This window comes from Gallinula chloropus, assembly GCF_964237585.1.
Source record: "Gallinula chloropus genome assembly, chromosome: 3".
NCBI classification, from domain to species: domain Eukaryota; kingdom Metazoa; phylum Chordata; class Aves; order Gruiformes; family Rallidae; genus Gallinula; species Gallinula chloropus.
The window spans coordinates 72,074,886-72,094,000 of record NC_140087.1 but is presented as its reverse complement, the minus strand read 5'-3'; the positions used below and the strand labels follow the sequence as shown (position 1 = coordinate 72,094,000).

At 44.6% G+C, this 19,115-nt stretch overlaps 1 protein-coding gene and 1 long non-coding RNA gene across 2 annotated transcripts; one reads left to right on the top strand and one right to left on the bottom strand.

The window, feature by feature from the left end:
- Nucleotides 1-3,734: 3,734 nt before the first annotated feature.
- Nucleotides 3,735-16,701, top strand: EPHX1 (epoxide hydrolase 1; the record flags this gene model as incomplete). The annotated part of the gene is made up of 8 exons (XM_084261906.1): nt 3,735-3,914; nt 5,694-5,874; nt 9,271-9,498; nt 10,412-10,541; nt 11,005-11,219; nt 13,463-13,571; nt 14,533-14,658; nt 15,669-16,701. 8 exons carry the CDS (start codon nt 3,735-3,737, stop codon nt 15,892-15,894), a joined length of 1,395 nt encoding a protein of 464 aa, XP_084118032.1. The 3' UTR covers nt 15,895-16,701.
- Nucleotides 11,092-17,750, bottom strand: LOC311190057. The gene is made up of 3 exons (XR_014617187.1): nt 17,641-17,750; nt 17,435-17,502; nt 11,092-11,213 (listed from the first exon to the last, which is right to left on the bottom strand). It is a non-coding gene; the product is annotated as an uncharacterized lncRNA (long non-coding RNA).
- Nucleotides 17,751-19,115: the final 1,365 nt, after the last annotated feature.

The window sequence follows — 19,115 nt, the reverse complement described above, 5'->3', positions numbered from 1 at the left end:
TGAATGATTACTAGTAGAAAAAAGATGGGGGTGTTACCGTTAAGCTGTTTCATAGATGACCTCTCTAAAAAGTGAATAGCATTGTTCTCCAGGACATATGTTACTGGATACTGCTGAAGACAGGACAGAGCTTTGATGTAAATCACTGCTCTGTTCCTGTGGAGCTACCAGCTCTGCTGTTAGTCTATGAACAGAGGACAGTGCAAATCAGGATACTGAAATGCAAGGCTTGCTTGCAACAAGGAGCAGTAAGGTGCTGCAAGAAAGTTTGGGGGGGGTTTCTCGCAAACAGCTTATTTCTTGCTATGCATTTGCTTTTCTTCAAGAGGAACTAGGTTTTTTGGGCTATTTACTGGATCCATCACGCTTCAACATTTTTCTTTAAAAACATTTGTGTTTTGCTACTTTCAAAACATACTTTTTGGACTCCTCTCAAAGGTATTTAAGTGCTGCCTACAAACAGTATCCACCCGGGGGTACAGCAAAGTCCTGGAGCCTAAGTACTTGACCATGGAATAAATGGAAATATTTCCTTCTAAGGTCTCGCCCTTAGTCACATAAAAAGAGGAAAAAGCCAAACTAAACCATGAACTCCCTTTGAAGTAGTCATTTCTAAAGGCAACATGCCAGCATGGTTGCATCAAGAGACTTCAGAGGATAAAACCAGCACTTCGTTGTTTTCTACAATTGCAGCTTTCAGAGATGTAAAGTTTTATTGTATCTGTTTCTCCTTCTGTGTGTGTGGTGCTGTACTGCTGTATCATCAAACAAGTCTAAGGGGTGAGTAACTTCTGTCTCAGCTCAGATTAGCAGAGGAGATTCTGATGCAGATGCATCTTGAATGCATCACACAGGCTGCTTTCTGCTGTTCAGGTAATACACAGGAGTTTTAAAGAACTACCCTGTATAACAAGCTTGGGAAATCATGGAGTGCATTTGCTCTAAGTGGTTTCCTCAGCATAGGCTGGATTGGTTGGTGGGAGCATGCTGTGTTCCAGTAACTCATCGCCAGCAAAACAGTCCCTTTGAGCGTGCTGTGAACTGGTGCAAGTTAAAATGTTGCTGACGTGCTTTGGCATTTAACTTCCTCATGCTCTCAGGAAAAAAAACAGTGTAGTTGGGAGTTCTAGACACCTGTGTTTGTTGTAACTAGGAAACGTACAGGCACTTTCAAAGGAACTGAGTGAGATTACGTATAGAGAGCAACTTGGAATAGCTCTGCTAGCAAAAAAAATAATCTAAATAGTGTCAGGTGGCTTCTTCCAAGTCAAAATGACATCTCATGCAGATTGATTTGTCACTGTCCCCAGTTATCTGCAGTGTAAGGACTTTTGTAGGACCCTAGATGGATTTTGGCACTTACTGCTGGATTGTAAACAAGCTCATCCTAAAGTCTGCTTGGAATCATTTGCAAAAATGGGTGTCTCTTCGCATAGTGAGTTCTCCGCATGCGTGCTCCAGGGTGAATGCAAAAACCACACGTTTGTGTACAATCTCTTTTTTGTCTTCTGCAAAAAAATCTATTTTCTCAGGTCCCCTCGGGAGCAGGTGGGGGAAGCAGAAGTATTTCTGTACCTCTCAGTACTCCAGAGGCTTAGGACACAGGAGTTTCTGGCTTGTGAATGGGCTGAGATTCTGTTCCCGGGTAAAGCAGTTCTGTGTTGGGTGCCGTGCGGGCCGGGGCCGTGGTGCTGGTGCAGCCTAACCCAAGAGAAAGTCCTCTCCTCTTTTCTTGGTGCCCCAGCCACCCTGCCTGAACAACGGGGCTGGTGCTGACACCAGCCCTCTGTTCCCTTGGCAGGGCTGTTTGTTGTGGGGCTTTGTAATCATGCTGAAGTTGCCCAAGACACTGAATTTTTCCTGTGTGGTGTTGGCATCGTTATGCTGGCGAACCTCTGTAGCCAAGGCGTGGCCTGAGTTGCATCGAGATTTCAGGGAAGTTGCCCTTCTTTGCTGTGAAGACGTAGTAATAGAGATGCTCTGAAGTACTGGGGTAGATATTATTTCCATGTGAAGTGCTTTGAGGTTTCTAAAAGCCTCTCTGGTTCTGTTCTGCAGTAAAATTTCATTGTGCTCTGGAGGCTCCTAGGCTGCTTTATGTGTTGAGGCAAGCTGAAATTGGACAAACTTTTCAATTCTGGGGTTAGTTATGGCCTGAGTATGGTGGAGGTAGGGAAAGACCATTGTCTTGTGCTCCAGAGGATGTTGTGGACAAAAACAAGCACGTCTTCAAATAACAGAAATTATGGAAGGACCAGTGAAATGAATAAACAGATGAAGTTCTTCCACTGCCTGTCATTCCATTTCTCCAGCCTAAGGATCAAGAAGTCACCTTTCAATTGTGTAAGCAATATACTTGTGTAGCTTGCTGTCCTGTCTGCACAGTGCCGAACTTGAATGTTTTAGTGGGTGCTGATTTCACCTGTTTCATTTATTGTCATCCATTAGAAAGTTAAACTCAAGAGGCTGACCAAAGTATGTCCTGTCACATCAAGGCCCTAGTGCAAGACAGGTCAGTTTTACTCCTCTTATAATCATGTGAACTCCCATCAACTGCATTGCAAATCCTGGTTTGATCTAGGAATAAACTTGATCCCCTCCGAGAATCTGAGCATCAAATTACTCTGCAGCAGCAAAACCAACAAAACATTCCAGCCCCAGAGAGAATGAAGACTGTTCTGTGTCACAAATAATGCTTGCCCTACAGAAATTTTGTCTTCCCAATTCCCTGTTTGAAATGTGACATTCTTGAAAATTATGCATGAAAATGGTGACAGTGCTGTTCCTCACTCTGCCTTACAAACGTTTTTCATACTTCAAGGGATGCTTGAAAATATAAATTTTTAAAGAGTGTGAGTAACTATTTTTTCTACTTGCAGCATTAAACAGTTCAAATATATTCAAGATGGATTTTTTTATTTTTAAGGTGTTGCATTTGACAAAAGCACAACAGCCCTGCAGTCGGGCTGTGCAGATACGCTGTGAAATCAGGTTGTTCTTGACTTTGGTAGATTTTTATCACTTGGGGAAGGGTGTGTTAGAGGCAGGAGAGCATGTATGTGGTCTCTTGTTTTTCTCTTTAAAAAAGTTCAAAGGGAGAAAGAAAGGGAAGGTCCTTCTACCCTTGGCACTGCTGTTCAAGGGTTGTGTAAATATATCCCTGGTGCATTCCCCCAGGCCGACTGGGAAGTACAAGGTGGCTGCCCTCATGCTCTTCGCTTTTTATTCTCTCTATATGTCTTTCTATGGGTTTTGTCTTGCTACTTCTGTAACAATAGGTACTTCAGGCCTTACTGAAGAGATGTTCTGCTTCGGAATTTGTGGAAAATCTAGGGGCTCAAGAGGAAGAGAAAGCATAAAACTTGAACTGTATCCACAGGCACCTCCTTTACAGTTGAAGTCTAGCAGCAGTCAGTGGCCACTGAGGAAGCCAATGGAGCGTGTTTAATCAGGGGACTATTTAATTACCAAGACACCTGATCTCTTGACTTCCTCTGAGTTTTGTTTTTACTAAATGTGCTTTATGTAAAACATCTAATTCCCTCCCCATTGTATTTGTGTGGGTTAAAGGACCCTGTTTCTGAAACTTTACAGCGGCGTTGACATCCTGTGCATGACAGACCATCATGTAGATCGGATCCTATCTTTAAGAGCAAGTAGTAGTCCTGACAAAGCCTATCACACGTCTCTGAAATGGTTTGGCTTCACAGTTCTGTTCTTCTCTTGCAGGCATTATGCTGCTTGAAATATTCCTGGCTCTGGGGGGAGTCATCATCTATTTCTTTCTTTCCAAGAAGAAAGAAGAGACATTACCCTTCAAAGAGGGATGGTGGGGCAGGGGACAAAAGCCTGACACTGAAGAAGATACAACTATCTGGCCATTTAAGGTGGAAACCACAGAAGAAGAGCTGAGCGTAAGCAAATCTCTGTACTGGGGAGAGAAGTAAGAAATGACCAAGTGAGAAATGTGGAACTTGTTTGGGAGTATTTTTTCAGTTGAGTCAATGGTTACATTTATTAGAATGAACAACGATGCCTAGGATTGGGGGAGGGAGGGGAATACTTAAGAAGACAGGTATGGATAGGCAGATTTCACGTCCAATTTTGTTCTCATCTTGCTCTTGCAAGACTGCTAGTAAATAAACCTCCTCTGTAAAGCCTATTAAGCATAAAAATTGTATTACAGATTACTCAGCTCTGTGTTCCTGTTTGTGCACCTTCCTCAGTTTGATTGTGTAGACCAGAATAAGAACAATGTCTTTTTTTTCCCTTTCAAATGCAATTACAAATACCTCTTTTTCTTGACTGCTTTGTTTGCAGCTGTGTTGGGTGCTGATTCTTCTGTAATTAATTATCTATTTTGGTCAACATAATACCACAGTGGTAATTACAGTAAACACATACATTGCAGAATTTGTTAGACAGCAGGATTCTGATTGTGCATGTGTAAGTCAGGGATTACAGAGTTTCATGGATCTGTGTGAGTAGTGGTTCAAACAATACTTATGGGATTGCTCATATTATTCATTTATAATGGACTCATTTTCTCAGTAAGGCCTCGGCTTTTTAATACTCTGTTTGCCCTCCTTAGTAATAGCAGCAGACATTGATCTCCAATATGTTTTCCCCTTACACTGCAGACAAAACTAGGTAATTTCTAATTTACAGATGGTTTTGAACATACAATTCTGTATTACAACAGCTATGCAGCATCATCTGTTTGTAGAAAACTGTTTAATTAGGAGTTAAATTTATGCTAGTGTACATTACTAACACATCTTTTTAAAGGTGGTTGAGCACAGACAAAAAGCATGGATGTAAAGATGTGTTTAAAACTTTAAAATCTGTGCTTTCTGCACAGGCTTTAAATGCCAAAGCAGCTTACATATGAACATCAGGGCTGTTCAGGGTAAGGCACAAGCTAGTGCATACACCTAACCCCTCTTAGTCAGAATGAGAGCCACATCTATCTCTCTATTAAAAATGCTGCTCAGGTTTAAACCCCACAGAGGTTTCAGCAGGATTAGATTTCCAGACCTGCCTTCCAACCTCAACTACTCTGTGGTTGTGTTCACAGTAGGAAGGGGACCTTGGCTGTCCTTCCCTGCTGAGTGATTTTGGATTTTTCACTGTCAGCATGCCCCTGTAACCTTGAAGTGCAGTAGGAAGGTCACTTACATAGTTTCAACTGGGGAAACTTTTACTCCAGCCTAATTTCACCAACTCTGTGGCCATGTGAAATCCCTCAGAGCATTTCCCAGTGAAGACACCCAGCCCCTTGATTTGGGAAGGTGAGCTAAAAGTTTGGGGCAGATCAATGCATTGATTGTGAGGCTGGGCTTGCAGGATCCTGGGGAGCAAAGTACCTGGAAAAGGCAACAACACTTCTGCTGTGAAGCCACAGCCCTGTCAGAAGAGCTAATTGTCCTCTGTGGTTACCAGCCTGCTGAACAGGTTAGCCATCCGTGTGAAACAGGGAGTGTTAAGAACAGCTGTAAGTGGAGGAGGAAGGAGGCCCCCTGGAGAACAAATTGGTGCAGCTGATGGAGCATGAGCAAAATGCACAGATGTCATTAGAGATGGGATTTTCATTGTTCTCATTTCACTTTGGAATAACTAGAAGCCGTGCATGTTAGAGCACAAGGTGGCAGACACAAATCCTTGTAACCTCCCTTCTTTCTTTTTCCCTGTAGGACTTATTTAGGAGACTTGACCAGGCTCGGTTCACTGAGCCACTGGAGGACAGCTGCTTCCATTATGGAACTAACTCAGTGTATCTCAGGAAGGTCATCTCCTACTGGAAAAACCAGTTCAATTGGAAGAAACAAGTTGAAGTCCTCAACAAGTACCCACAATTCAAAACTAAGATTCAAGGTGTGTTGCTTTTTCCCTTAAAAAAAAACAAACAACAGAGCATAAACTTGTCTAAAAGATCTCAGTGGTAAGAAGGCCTGTCTGCCGTGGTGTGGATCGTTGGCACTGCATGAAGCACCAAGAAATTCCATCATAACTGAAGCCTTTAGGGCAGGGAATGACAAATGGAATTCCCTTGTGCATGGATGGCTTGTCAGCTGGTGTTAATGGAAGCCAAGAACAGGCATTTGGAAGTAGTACTGGATCTTAAGATGTACACATGTTCCCTGACTTGCATGCAGTCATGTAGAAACATGCACAGATGTCACCTCTTGCTCCATGTAGTTCTCCAGCTGCTGCTGTCACAGTGATAGCATCAGTCTGGCAGCCTCCTCAGCTGGGTGTGCTGGCTGCACACATTGTCCCTGCTTGGACAGGGCAGATGTGCTCTGTTGTACTGCTTCAGGTATCCATAGGCCTAGAAAAGCAGAATGCCTTTCCTGTGGTGTTGACATACCACCAGGTGTGTAAATGGTTTGTCTTCTTATTCAAAGCACAGACACATTTTGAAAGAGGCCGTTCAGGTATGGGCTGCTGCTGCTGGAGTTTGGCCAAACTGAATGTTTTAAATGCTTGAATTAGAATCACAAAATCTCCTGAGTTGGAAGGGACCCATAAGGATCACCAAGTTCAGCTCCTGGCTCCACACAGGGCCAGATGAGTAAGAGCATGGGACTGAGTGTATCATCCAGATGCTTCTTTAACTCAGTCAGGCTCGGTGCTGTGACCACTTCCCTGGGGAGCCTGTTCCAGAGCCCAGCCACCCTCTCAGTAAAGAGCCTCTTCCTAATACCCAACCTAAACCTCCCCTGTCGCAGCTTCATGCCATTCCCTTGGGTTCTGTCACTGGCCACCAAAGAGAGGAGATGAGTGCCTGCCCCTTTGCTCCCCCTTGTCAGGAAGCCATAGAACATGATGAGATGTTTTCTTTAGGCTGAACAAACCAAGGGACTTCAGCCTCTCCTCGTAAGTCTTTTCCTCCAGACTCTTCACCATCCTCATTGCCCTCCTCTGGACACTCTCCAATAGCTTTGTGTCCCTCTTGTACTGTGGTGCCCAAAACTGCACCCAGTACCCAAGGTGAGGCTGCACCAGCGCAGGGTAGAGCAGGACAATCTCCTCCCTGGACCAGCTGCCCATGCCGTGCTTGATGCACCCCAGGATATGGTTGGCCCTCCTGGCTGCCTGGGCACACTGCTGGCTCCTGTTTAACTTGCTGTCCACCAAGAACCCCAAATCCCTCTCAGCATGGCTGGCCTCCAGCATCTGATCCCCCAGTGTGTGTGTGCAGCCAGGGTTGCTCCTTCCCAGGTGCAGAATCCGGCACTTGCCCTTGTTAAACTTCATGCTGTTGGTGATTGCCCAGCTCTCATCTGTCCAAATCTCTCTGCAAGGCTTCTCCACCCTCAGCAGGGTCAACAGCTCCTCCCAATTTGGTGCCTGGATCTGGAGTCCCAGAGCCCATTGTGTTGATGACAGAGGCAAAAAAGGCATTAAATGTCTCTCTGTCCATGTCTCTGTTAGTAAGGTGACCGTTCTCATCGCGTAATGGGCCAGCGTTCTCTCTGCTTCTCCTCTTGTTAATGTATTTGAAAATCTTTTTATTGTCTGCCACAGTACTGGCCAGCCTCAGCTCTAGCTGAGCTTTGGCTACATGAATTTTCTCCCTATAAAGGTGGACAGCGTGCCTGTGATCCTCCCACATCACCTGACCTTGCTTCCACTGGCTGTACACTTCCTTTTTCCACCTGAGCTCTGGAAGCAGGTCCCTGTTCAGCCAAGCCAGCCTCCTGCCCCACCTGCTTGACTTCCAGTGTTTTGGAATTGCCTGTTCCTGTGCTTTTAGGAGGGTTCTGCTTAGGTCATCTGGGGCGACAGTTACAGGCTTAGATCAAAGCAGGCAATTGTGTCAGTGATGGCAAAATTCAAGCTTGAAATGATGCTATATTTGTACTTGCACCCATAATCATCCACTATTTGAAATGAGGTGGTTCAACATAGTATTTGAAATGGACCTGGGCCAATAATGATCATTACATAGTGTTGAGAACATAAAGATTTAATTTAATTTTGTAAGACCTGGTTAGTGCTGCAAAAGATACAAGCAACAGGTCTTCCCTTTAAAATAGAAGGAAAGAAGAGATGTGTCATCTATGAAAGGGAAAAGAAGCCAAAGACCATGCACGATGCAGAGCAATAGGAAGGGCAATTTCAGTGCTGGGAACGATTAGAGAGATAAGCCAGGAAAGTACAGGCTCAAACAGGCTGTGTGGCACATTCCTACCTTATGTCATAAGCTGCAAGTTTTTCAGAGAACGCAGAAAATCACAGAATTGTCAAAGATGGGTAATCTCAGTCAGTTAAACTGTGTGGGATTGCTGCTGAGCTGGAGATGATGTGAGAAAAATGTGCTTAAATGCGTCAAGAAATGAGGCGCTCGGGCTCTACCCAGGGGACTCTGGTTTCCTACAGAGCAAAGCTCTGAATGGGTTTGAGGAACAGCAGCTCACCCTGAGCAGCTAGTGCTGTGCCCTGTGAAGCCTACTGCTCACGTTTTGTAAGGATCACAGAGGAAAGAGGAGACTGATATTAGAACATAATTTCCTGTTTTGGTTTACTCAGAGAGGTATCAGCAGGCTTTAGACAAAAGAACTACAAAACTGAATGTTTAACTCTCTGTTATCAAGGTGTTGTCTCAAATCCTTGATTCAATATGATCAGTTTAATCAGCAGTTAAGACTGTGACTTGATTACTGGAGGCCTCCACAGCCAGAGAATAATTACTGAAGGCTTTTTATATTCCTTTTGCTGTGGCTGGAGACCAAAGTCAGGTATGTTCAAATAAGGATTAAGGCATGCACCAAACAAGTGATTAATGCCCCCAGACAGACAGTTGCTGGTTATGATGGATTCCCTACCTCTTGCTGCCTTCAAGTTGCAAATGTGTGCCTTTTGGGAAGAAAAATTTGTGGTTGGCAAAAGCCTGTGTAGTGCCATATAGGGACATTCGGGTAAAAATTAAGGGCACTTGGACTAATGATATAATCTCTTCTGCCTTTAAGCTGTGTGAGTCACTGTGTTACTGTTAGTAGATGGCTTCACTTCTGTTTTTTAATTTGCCAATTTATTTTAAAACCAAAATACGCCGACCTCATTTGGCTGCTGTGCCGCTTAACTGCCCATTAGAAAGTACTTTAAGGTCCTTGGATAAATGGGCCCAGAAAAGTGCAGTGTGTTTGTGTGATCACCAAAATAAGACTTCAGGGGGGGGGAAAAAAAAGCATGTAATCAGCTCTGTGATTAGTTTTGGTGTCATGCCAAATTTGGGCATGTTAATTAATTACTTTATTTTTACAGGCATCGATATCCATTTTGTTCACGTAAAGCCTCCTCGTTTGCCTGAAGGCCGGTCTGCAAAGCCATTATTAATGGTTCATGGTTGGCCTGGCTCCTTCTATGAGTTCTACAAAATCATCCCTCTCCTGACGGATCCTGCCAGCCACGGCCTCAGCGACGAACACGTTTTTGAAGTCGTTTGCCCGTCTATCCCTGGTTATGGTTTCTCGGAAGCGCCCCACAAGAAAGGTACGATGTGTGAGAGAGAAACTGCACTAAGACAAGCCTAGCCTCACAGTGAGAGAGCCCCTGTTAGCAGAACTGTAACTCCTGGCTCTTCTTGTTTTCCCAGTGTGGAAGCAAAGATCCTGTGTGTAGTGTGGGGAGAGGGAGATACGAGTGTGAGTTGAGGTGGCACCATTAGTTAGCTTCAGGAGCAACATACAGATACATATAGTCCTTTACAAAGGACTATAAAAGGTAATGAAGTTATCAACTTCATCAAATGAATAGTGTGTGGGTGAGCAGTAAGAGTAAACTTAACTTGTTACTGTTCCTTTTGGGTGTTTTGAATCCATGTTCAACAGCATTATGCAGGCAGGTGAGAAGCAACAGTTGAAACAAATCGATTCCTGTGCATATCTGTGTGGTAGGTTGCAGCCAAACCCCTGCGTGTTCACCTTGGACTCTGAATTATAGAAACAGAAGCTGCAGTAAATTGGAATGAGGTAGTATGTAACGTGATACCGAGCTTGGCATTTAATTTTGTGGGCAAGGCTGTTTTTGCTTTTCTCTACTTCCCTGGCTATGGTTTATGTGGAAGTGGAGGAGTGTGGCACTAGCAGAAACTTCCAAGCTTCCAGCTATCGCTAAGGTGAGACCATGCTCACAGCAGCCAAAATGGAGACACACAGTGGGGAGAGTGGGTGGGCACCTGGTGAGGTTAGAACCTTACTCTGCAACGAAGGCTGGATTTTCTCCTTGCTCTGCAGACCTTGCCTGGATGATGTAAGGGCTTCCATGTAGCCTGTCAGACAGGCAAGGAATAATGGGCTTCTAGATTTTTAGGAACTTGAATGTTGCCTTTACGGGGAGAATAAATGTTGCACAGTCAGAACTGTAGCTGGAATTACTGCAACAGTGTTGGTTTATTTTCATGCAGGCTTTAATTCTGTAAGTGCTGCTTCCATATTTCACGAGTTGATGCTCAGACTGGGATTCGACAACTTCTACACACAAGGCGGCGACTGGGGCTGGCTCATCTGCACCAACCTGGCCCAGATAGCTCCCGAGTGAGTACCCCTTCTCTAGGGTGCTGCATGACAGCATGCAAAGCTGGTTTAAATAGCCATTCCTTGAGCACTTGAGAGTTCCTGTCCACATCCTTAGAGAAGCACCGGGTTTCTCTCTTCAGTGCTCAGTGTTAAGCAGTGAGCGATTGAGAATTACGTACCTTAGTTTATGTCTGCTCTTTCACACAGTCATGCAGTGGTATTGTACTGGCCCCACTGGGGCCTGGAGCAGATCAGTACCTCTAACAAAAGGAGGATTTGTGGCTTAGTGCCCAGGAGCGTGCTGGTTGCTGACAGCCACCCCTCTGACTTGTCATTGTAGTGTGAAAAGCTGCGCTACGTAGTCCAGCTGAGGTCACAGTGTGATTAGCAGGTGGGAATTTAGGGATGTCCATTTTTGTTAAGAACAACTCGGAGTCACAGGTTGTTAACTGGAGGGGGCCTTCTCTGTGTTTATCTCTAGCCGTGTGAAAGGACTGCATTTGAACCTGGCCTCGGTGACAAACATGGGCTTCACTCACCTGCTCTCCGTTCTGCTGGGCCGCTATCTTCCAGGACTCTTCGGCTTCCAGGGTGAAGACGTCAGGCGGATGTTTCCCTTCTTGGAAAAAGGGCTCTACAGGATCTTGTTGGAGTCTGGCTACGCTCACATACAGGCTACAAAGCCTGATTCTGTTGGTAAAACAAAGAAAAAAAACCTCTTGAGCTGAAAATAATTAGTCTGTTCATTTTAGTCATACTTCATAGATACAAAAGGTGCTGCTTAAAATACACAGAAAATACTATTTTATTTTTCTTTAGGGAAATTTGAAGTAGGAAGGTTAGAGGTTTTAAAAGGTGGGCTCCTTTTCTGAATCTAGGTCAGAAAAAGCTACACATGGGTATAGAGTATTACTTGCAGTAAATCTGCACATGAAAACTGAGCATGCTCTAAGTGCCACTGACCTCATTTCCAGTTTTCATAAATAGTTTATTCAATGCTTTTCAACTTCTGTCACTGGGGACTGTAATTCTGTTTCAAATGCAGGTACACTGTGAGCAAAAGAGTTTCTTTGCAGGGAGTGGATCATGTTCAAATGATAAAACTACAAGAAGCTTTTAAGTTGTCTCAGCACACTGTGTAGCTCATTTATAGGGGACAAGTAACACCTGAAAAGTAAAATGAAGTTTAGCTCTCACTCACTGTTCACTTGCAGACTTTCAGGGAAAGCAAATGTACCTATGAATGCTCTTTCTAGATGACCAGTCATTCAGATTGCTTAACTACCTTAAGTATCTGAGTATTGAGTGTTTTATTTCAAACTGAGTCAAGAAGATTGAATAGTGGTTAGGCAGCAGTAATTCACTTGTGGATTTTATTAAAAACATAGCTAGGGAAACTATTTTGTAATGGTTTTCTATAAGCCTGCTGTAGAGGCAGGTATAATTGTAAAATGTGTAGGCAAAATGGTAATTTTATGGATTTGAAATAGTTTTGCTTGGGAGTTTTGGTTTCTAAAAATTACTAGTCTCTAATTGCTTTTGTGCTTTAAGAAAAGATGGGGAAGCTGAAAGATGTCCAGTCATGTTCCTTCTGCTGTGGTTTTCTGGCTGTTCTTGTCAGAGCAGCCTGCACAGACTGGGAACCGGCAGCAGGTTCACAGGTTGGGAGCTGAGGCTGCAGCTTTGAGGACAAAGAAGAGAGAAGCATAAGAGGTTCCCATAGGGTGAAAGACCTTCTGAAGAAGGAAGCACGATGTAGCTGGAAGAAGCACAGCCAAGGAGGCTACCCCAGCCTTGCCGAGGCTTCTGGCTGTACAGGTGGCTGCCTTGCAGGCCATCTTAAGCAAGCAAGTTGGCTCTGTCTCTGTCCTGTGCTTGCTAATATGATACTCTTGGTTGCTTCATGCTTGATCAAACTGGCTTGATTAGATTTGATTCGTTGGGAAGCTTGCATGGAGCGTGGGTTCACTTTCAACTGAACCAGGCAGTGCCTGTCTGTCCAGCATACTGTTAGGGCCCATGTCAGTTCTTCCTCTGCACTCTTTGCTCACAGTAAGTACAGGAGAACAGGCTATTGCTTGTCTAGGGCTGCAGGTCTTGAAAGTATGCCCAACAACTTTTTCAGACACTTGGTATTTCAGTTATCAATGTTAGTTGTTTTGTAAAAAACCTCGGAACTATCATGTTTAAATAGCAATTACTGATGAAACTGTGCTAGCTGTAGTGTTGGGCACCTTTCAGGAAGGTTGGGTCACATGGGTGGAATTTAAAATCTATTGCTGATCCTCAGGAAAATCTTTTTCTGAGGTTGTTCTGAGCAGCTGGGACAGTTTATGGTCCCTGTTTTTCACAGAACTTGGCTGTCTGAGCAGAGTTCCAGGTGCAATTGTGATTTTTCTGTCCAAGCAAAACAAATTATGAGAAGTATATTAAGCTTTATTCAACATGAAGGCAGCTGGCTATTGCTAATTCAGAAGATGGACCTTTTAGTAAAGCCTTGTTCTTCCTTAATGACTTTTTAATAATCCTTAAAGTGTTTTTGCTGTTAGATAATGGAGCAAATTCTCCTGGTCATGCATAGGCAGGTGGTTTTTAATACATGACAACTGCCAGATTAATGGAAGGAAACCCTACTTGGCACATAGAGCTTAATCTTATTAGCTTACAAGGAGAAAAAAAAGGAGAAGAAATACAATACTGTTACACCAGTTCAAAAAACAGAGTGTGAGCTAGTGGAGAAGCTGTGGGCTTGCAGGTACTATCAGTTTGATTCAACAATAAATAAATTAGTAGAACAAGTTAGAGCCATTTAAGAACACAGCTGCTGGAACAGCTTTGTCAAGTTACCTACCCTGCATCACAACAGGCTGCTTCTGTAACAGTCTGAGTTCAGGAGTCAGGTATCTCAATTTTAGTTAGCTGCTTCTCCTCCTTTCCAGGCTGTGGCTTGAATGACTCTCCTGTGGGACTGGCTGCCTACATCTTGGAGAAGTTTTCTACATGGACGGACCTGGAATTCCGTAATTTAGAGGATGGAGGACTGGAGAGGTAAGTGTTTCCCCTTGCCCTGTTTTCAGTGAGGTGACTGAGCCCGGAGACATAGCTAAGAATCTTGGCCAGATTGATCACCTCTGGCCTGGTGGGGAGCCTGTAGTGACCACAGAAGGTGCGGTGCAGTGCTGCAGCGTGCAAAGAAGCATGAGGGCTGCTGCGCTTCCTTCCCGCTTTGACCTCCTGAGGGGGATACACCTCTCCACTTCTGGGGGTTAAAAACTGACTCATGTGGAAGAACCTCATTAGGACAGAAAAAACAAAGTTTAACCTCCCTTCAGATGCTGGGAAACAGAACTCAGGATTCATTTAAATACTAATACTTAACTCACTATGAATATGCTTTAAATTGATCAGTATTGCTTTATTTATGTACCGTGCAATAATAAAGGGTCAATCTCATTGTGCAGCAGGAATAATGTAAAAGAATCCCTTTTACAGTGCTGAGGTACGTGGCAGGAGCAGAACAAAAGGGGATGTCATGAAAAGGTCCAATGACAATGGATTTAGGTAGAATGGTGGCACTGCATACAGCTAGGAATTCGCTATGAAACATGATGCATTGTTTACGGCACGTGTTGGTGTGATGGCTGGATTGATGGCTGAGGGTAGCATTTCAGATTATGAATAATAAATGGCACAGGCTGTTTCATGTGCTCTTCTGCTCCTACTCTCGCAGTCTGTGGACAGTAGAGAGAGCTGCACTGGAGCACAAGGTGCTGCCATTGGTGTCTGCCTTTGGTGTAGAAGTTAAAATGTCCCTCCCAGTTTGTGTCTGAAAGCCTTTAACGTGCTTATCTGGCTACTGACAGAGGGACAGTAACACACTTCACCTCTCAGCTCTTTTTCTTAACCAAGTTAACCATTTTTCCCTTGTAACTTCAAGTCAAGTCCCTGCTCAAGTAATGCAAAATGGTATTCAGTTCTAACTAAGCAATTTCTGGGCTGACCAATTCAGGAAGTTTAACCTGGATGATCTGCTCACCAACATCATGATCTACTGGGTGTCAGGCTGCATAGTGTCCTCCATGCGTTTCTACAAAGAAAACTTGAAGAAGGGGATAGGCACACAGAAACATGAAAGGTAAGAGGGATTTTTTTCTTTAAAAAATTTGCCCTGCACTTAATGTTTGCAGTCACAGCTCAGTGCTAAGGTATTTATTTAGCTGTGAAATGATGCTCTGAGGAAGCTGACTCAGTTCTTGAAGGTGGTGTGGCTGTGCTGTGGGCAGTATCCTGCTCCAGTTCAGCCTACATGAGATTTGAACTGAACTTCTACATGCCTAGAGGAAAGACTCTCAATGTCCTATGTAAAATTAGGCACCTTGTTTTCAGGCTTCCCACGGTTAGAGGCCCAGCGATTTTTGTATCTGAATTCTAAACCTGTCACTTGTGACAATGCAGCTTGTGTACAGGGTATTTAAACCTAGAAAATGTTGTTCTAATAAGCACAGATGATTCCACTTTCCAAGCAATGTTTTCCCTCAAATCCAGTTGCTTCCCCACACTTACTAACATATGAAATGTTCTCTGGAGTGTATTGCTGCCAGTTAAAAGCAAGAGCTACTTTACAGGGTAAAGTTTCCTCTGAACTAGTCTAACTTTACGCTGTTACTCTTTCCCTTTCCTTCCCCATTGCAGCAGTTCAAGGTAATTCCTCCCCTGCCTATCGCACGGTTTCCTTGACAGGCCCAACATGTTCCAGTTGTAATCTTCACTGTACATCTCTTCCCCAGCCCTTGTCCGACTGCGTGCTTTCCACTCGGTACATGACTCTTGAGCCCTGAATGCAGCATGAGGAAACTCAATCCCCACCGCCTCCCAGGGCTCCCTTCTCAGGTTCCTTGCTTCTCACTCTTATACCCAGGACCCCTTGCAAAACTGCCCTAATACCAATGTATGTAAAAGTTAGGTGTCCCCCCCCGGACTCTCCGGGAACGGGAGTGTTGGCAAATGTCCACATTTTGGATCTGGAACTCAAATTTCAGCTGCCTCAACAGCTGGGCACGCTGCTGTTAAGAACAATGTTTCCATGGGACTTTCCACTTCTTCCCGAGTTAACAATTTTTATCTTTCCAACCCTTCTCCTCTCAGGCTGACAGTACGAGTACCTACTGGCATTGCCTCCTTCCCTAATGAAGTCATGCACACGCCCCAGGCTTGGGCCCAGAAGAAATACACCAACATCGTTTCCTTCCACTTCATGCCTCGGGGTGGCCACTTTGCAGCTTTGGAGGAACCTGAGCTTCTTGCTGAAGATATTCTGCAATTTGTTGGAAAAGTAGAGAAAGAGCAACTTTGGAGAAAGAAAGGAGAATAACTGCCCTAACCAGCAGCAGGGTAATTGCTTATAGCTTAGCACATGTACAGGCCTTACTAAGTCTAATTAGATCTTGTTCTCGCTCAGATGTGAGAGGACAGCAAGAAAAATGCAGCACGCTTCAATGAGATACTGCTCTGGGGACCTACTGAGTTTAGGGTGAGTTGTTCAACTAGGCTAACGAGGTACCATGAAGATTAGTACTTGATTATTTTCTTCCCCCAAGCACAGAGTTCTGCTCTGTAGTACTACTGACTCTTGCTTTGAAATTGAAACACAGACCTTGCAACTAAATACCATAACTAGTAATAGCTTAAATGTCATGAACGGGGTTTTTTCACGGTAAAGCTGGAGTTGGTGTAGGTGTGAGGTTCCTCACATAAAGAACAGGGAACAGCCTAGCAAGACCTGACTTGTGTGAGTGCATCGTTAATCAGTGCTGATCTTCTCTAGTACCATTAAAACTTAGACAGCCAGCTGGCTGCCTGGCTTTCCCAGCCTGGGCTGCTCAGCAGCTCCCTGCCTGTGAGGGAGCTCAGCTCCTCTGTGCCAGGCTCCTGGGACATCAATGTGTGAACAGGAGCTGAATGGCACAGATGCTGTAGCTGGTACCAGAAGGGTGGGTGGGGTGGAAGTAATTACAGCCCAAGCTACCTCTGCACCCAATCTGAGCTCTTAACTAAAACCATAGCCCTGGGTAGGCTCGAGACACTGTGGCTTTGCACTGCTGCTGCAGGGCACTGTAAACACCTCTGAGTGAAGAACAAAAACTTCATTAATTCAAAATTAAAAGAAACTTGCATTAAAACTCTGCCTGATGCCTGCATGCTTCTCCTTTTCAGTAACTGGGATCTTGCTCAGTCACAGGGAAGTATTGATTCTGTACTGCATCTGTTACAAAGGTCAGGGTGAAGGCAAACGGCTCAAAGAAAACTGCCTGGTTTTGCCAGTAACAGGCCCTAGTGTGTGCAGCTGAGCTTCAAACACTCTTAAACTGTATCCAGATGACTGATTTCTGTATGGTTTTGTTCTCCCCTCATTTCTGATATACTTCCCTACCCCTGCAAGCACAGGGAAATACAATCCACTGGTAAGGCTTGCATGGATTAGTCATATTTCACAATATTAATTGAAATGGAAGCTGTTATTTAACAGTCCCTCCAGCAGAGCCTTGCTCCATCCCACAGGACTTTAGACTCAAGAATACTAACGAGGTTGTTTCACAAAAGGAAAGGCAACTCTCCTGCCAGCCATGTTTGAATCTTAGTGCTCGAAGCCACCTGATAGGCTGTTACAGAAAATCATTAGGGCAGAGGGGTTGTGGAGCATCTTGGCCCAGATTTATGGCTAAAGGTGGGACCCCTCGCTACCCCCCCTCTGCCTTCTCTGCTTCTGCACCTGGGTGCCAGTGGCAGAAGGCACAGCAGCTCTTGGGTCTCCCTACCCACCTCACTGGAGTGCTGCCTGAGACCTTCAAGCTGTACTTCTGTAAGAGCTGACTTCTTTCCAGATTAGTAGTGAGCACTAATTCTACACTTACTTGTGGATGCTTCCATTAGTCAACATTTAGTGTTCTCATCTGCAAAATATTGTGTGGTTCAGGCCCATCTGTTGAGTAGATAAGAAGAAAATACAGAATCATTCAGCTGGTCTAAAATAAATTCTTCTCAGAGAAGCCCATCCCCAAACTTGTTTCAGGTTCAGTATATGAAACAAAGGTTTCTTAGGCAGGAGGCATGGGCTTACCCTGACAGGGGTAGCTGTTCACAGGCACCATTATACTTCTCATGCGAGTCCTGATGTCCTGCCCCCTGGGTGGCCTTGTATTTCTGAGCTGGAGATCATCCCCTCTCTAAACACACAGACATTGGCTGCAGTACTAGGTAGCAGTGCCACATCTGGTTTAACCCAATACTTCCCCAGGGACGGCTCAGTCACAATGCAGACAGAGTAAGTGGGGGGGAAGTTTGCCATACGATACCTTTCAGATGTAAGTAGAAGGCTCAGAGCGTTTTCCATCTCCCTGCTGGAGCAGAGCTGCCTGAAGGGGCACAGCTTCCATGAAAGGAGGCACTCCAGGATGCTGGGCTGTGACCTGATGTTACAGCTCCTTGTCAGGCTCTGTCACTAGTGAGAGCTGGATGAAAGAACACACCTGTAGCTTGTTTCTAATTGGGTAAGCACTGAGAGAGTGATAATGAACCAAGATGGAAAACAAACCCATCCTTGCCCCACTGCACGTCAAGTAAGTGCACTTCAGCTGGCCACCACCATGAGCTGTCCACTTACTACAGAGGATAGGTACTGAGGCACTAACTCACTCTAGCACAGAAGTGGGATGCACTAGCTACTGTCTGAAACCAAAAAAAGAATCTGGACATAGAAGTAGAAGCTTAAAAGTGATGATGAAATCCCTGTTCTGTAGCAAAGGATTTGCATTCTGATGTCACACTTCTTAACCCACAGCTGGCAGCAGCTGGTGTCCATCACCTACTCAGATAATGAGATTCAGTGAATTATTATGCCACTGTGAGAGAGTATAAAATTCTGTTACATGCCAGCTGCAAAGCCTCCCATCAATTCCCCTCCCCTTTTTCAAAATAATACTTGTTAGCAAAGCACAGCCAAACCCCCTGCCTGTAGTGCAGGGTGTAATGTAGTGTTTGTGGGCTAGTGCTAGCATCTGCCTCTCTTCCTACAGGAAGCAACTCTTCCATGAGTCAGAGCTTTGGATTTGATAACCACCTTGAGTGAATCCAGAATCACTTTTGATATGCTCTGGTGTCAGCAAACAGGCAGCCATTTGGCACAGAGAGCAGCGCAGAAGTCAGTCTGGTAATCAGAAATAGTTTTAACGTTTCTGTTAGCAGATAATTGCCTAGCAGATTATTGCAGCAGTCATCAGCAGTAAGAAAGGATTCCCTGCTCTGTTAGCTCTGAACAGCTGTGTACCTGCTGTCCAGTTTCCTCTAACAAGGCCAGACACACTGCTGTTGGGCTCACTGGGCTGTTCCTTGGGAATGAGGCACTTTGCAATGGTAGCTACAGCCTTCAGGAAAACCCAGAGTCTGGTGACACTTTCATGCTCAAATACTTTGTTTTTACTCCAGTGTCATTTCTTTACACCAATGAAGCCTCCAAAGTTACCCCAAAGTCTCCACTCAAAGAAACTGCTGTCCTAAAAGCCACTCCTCCAGAAGCTGCTCCAAAACATGTGTTCA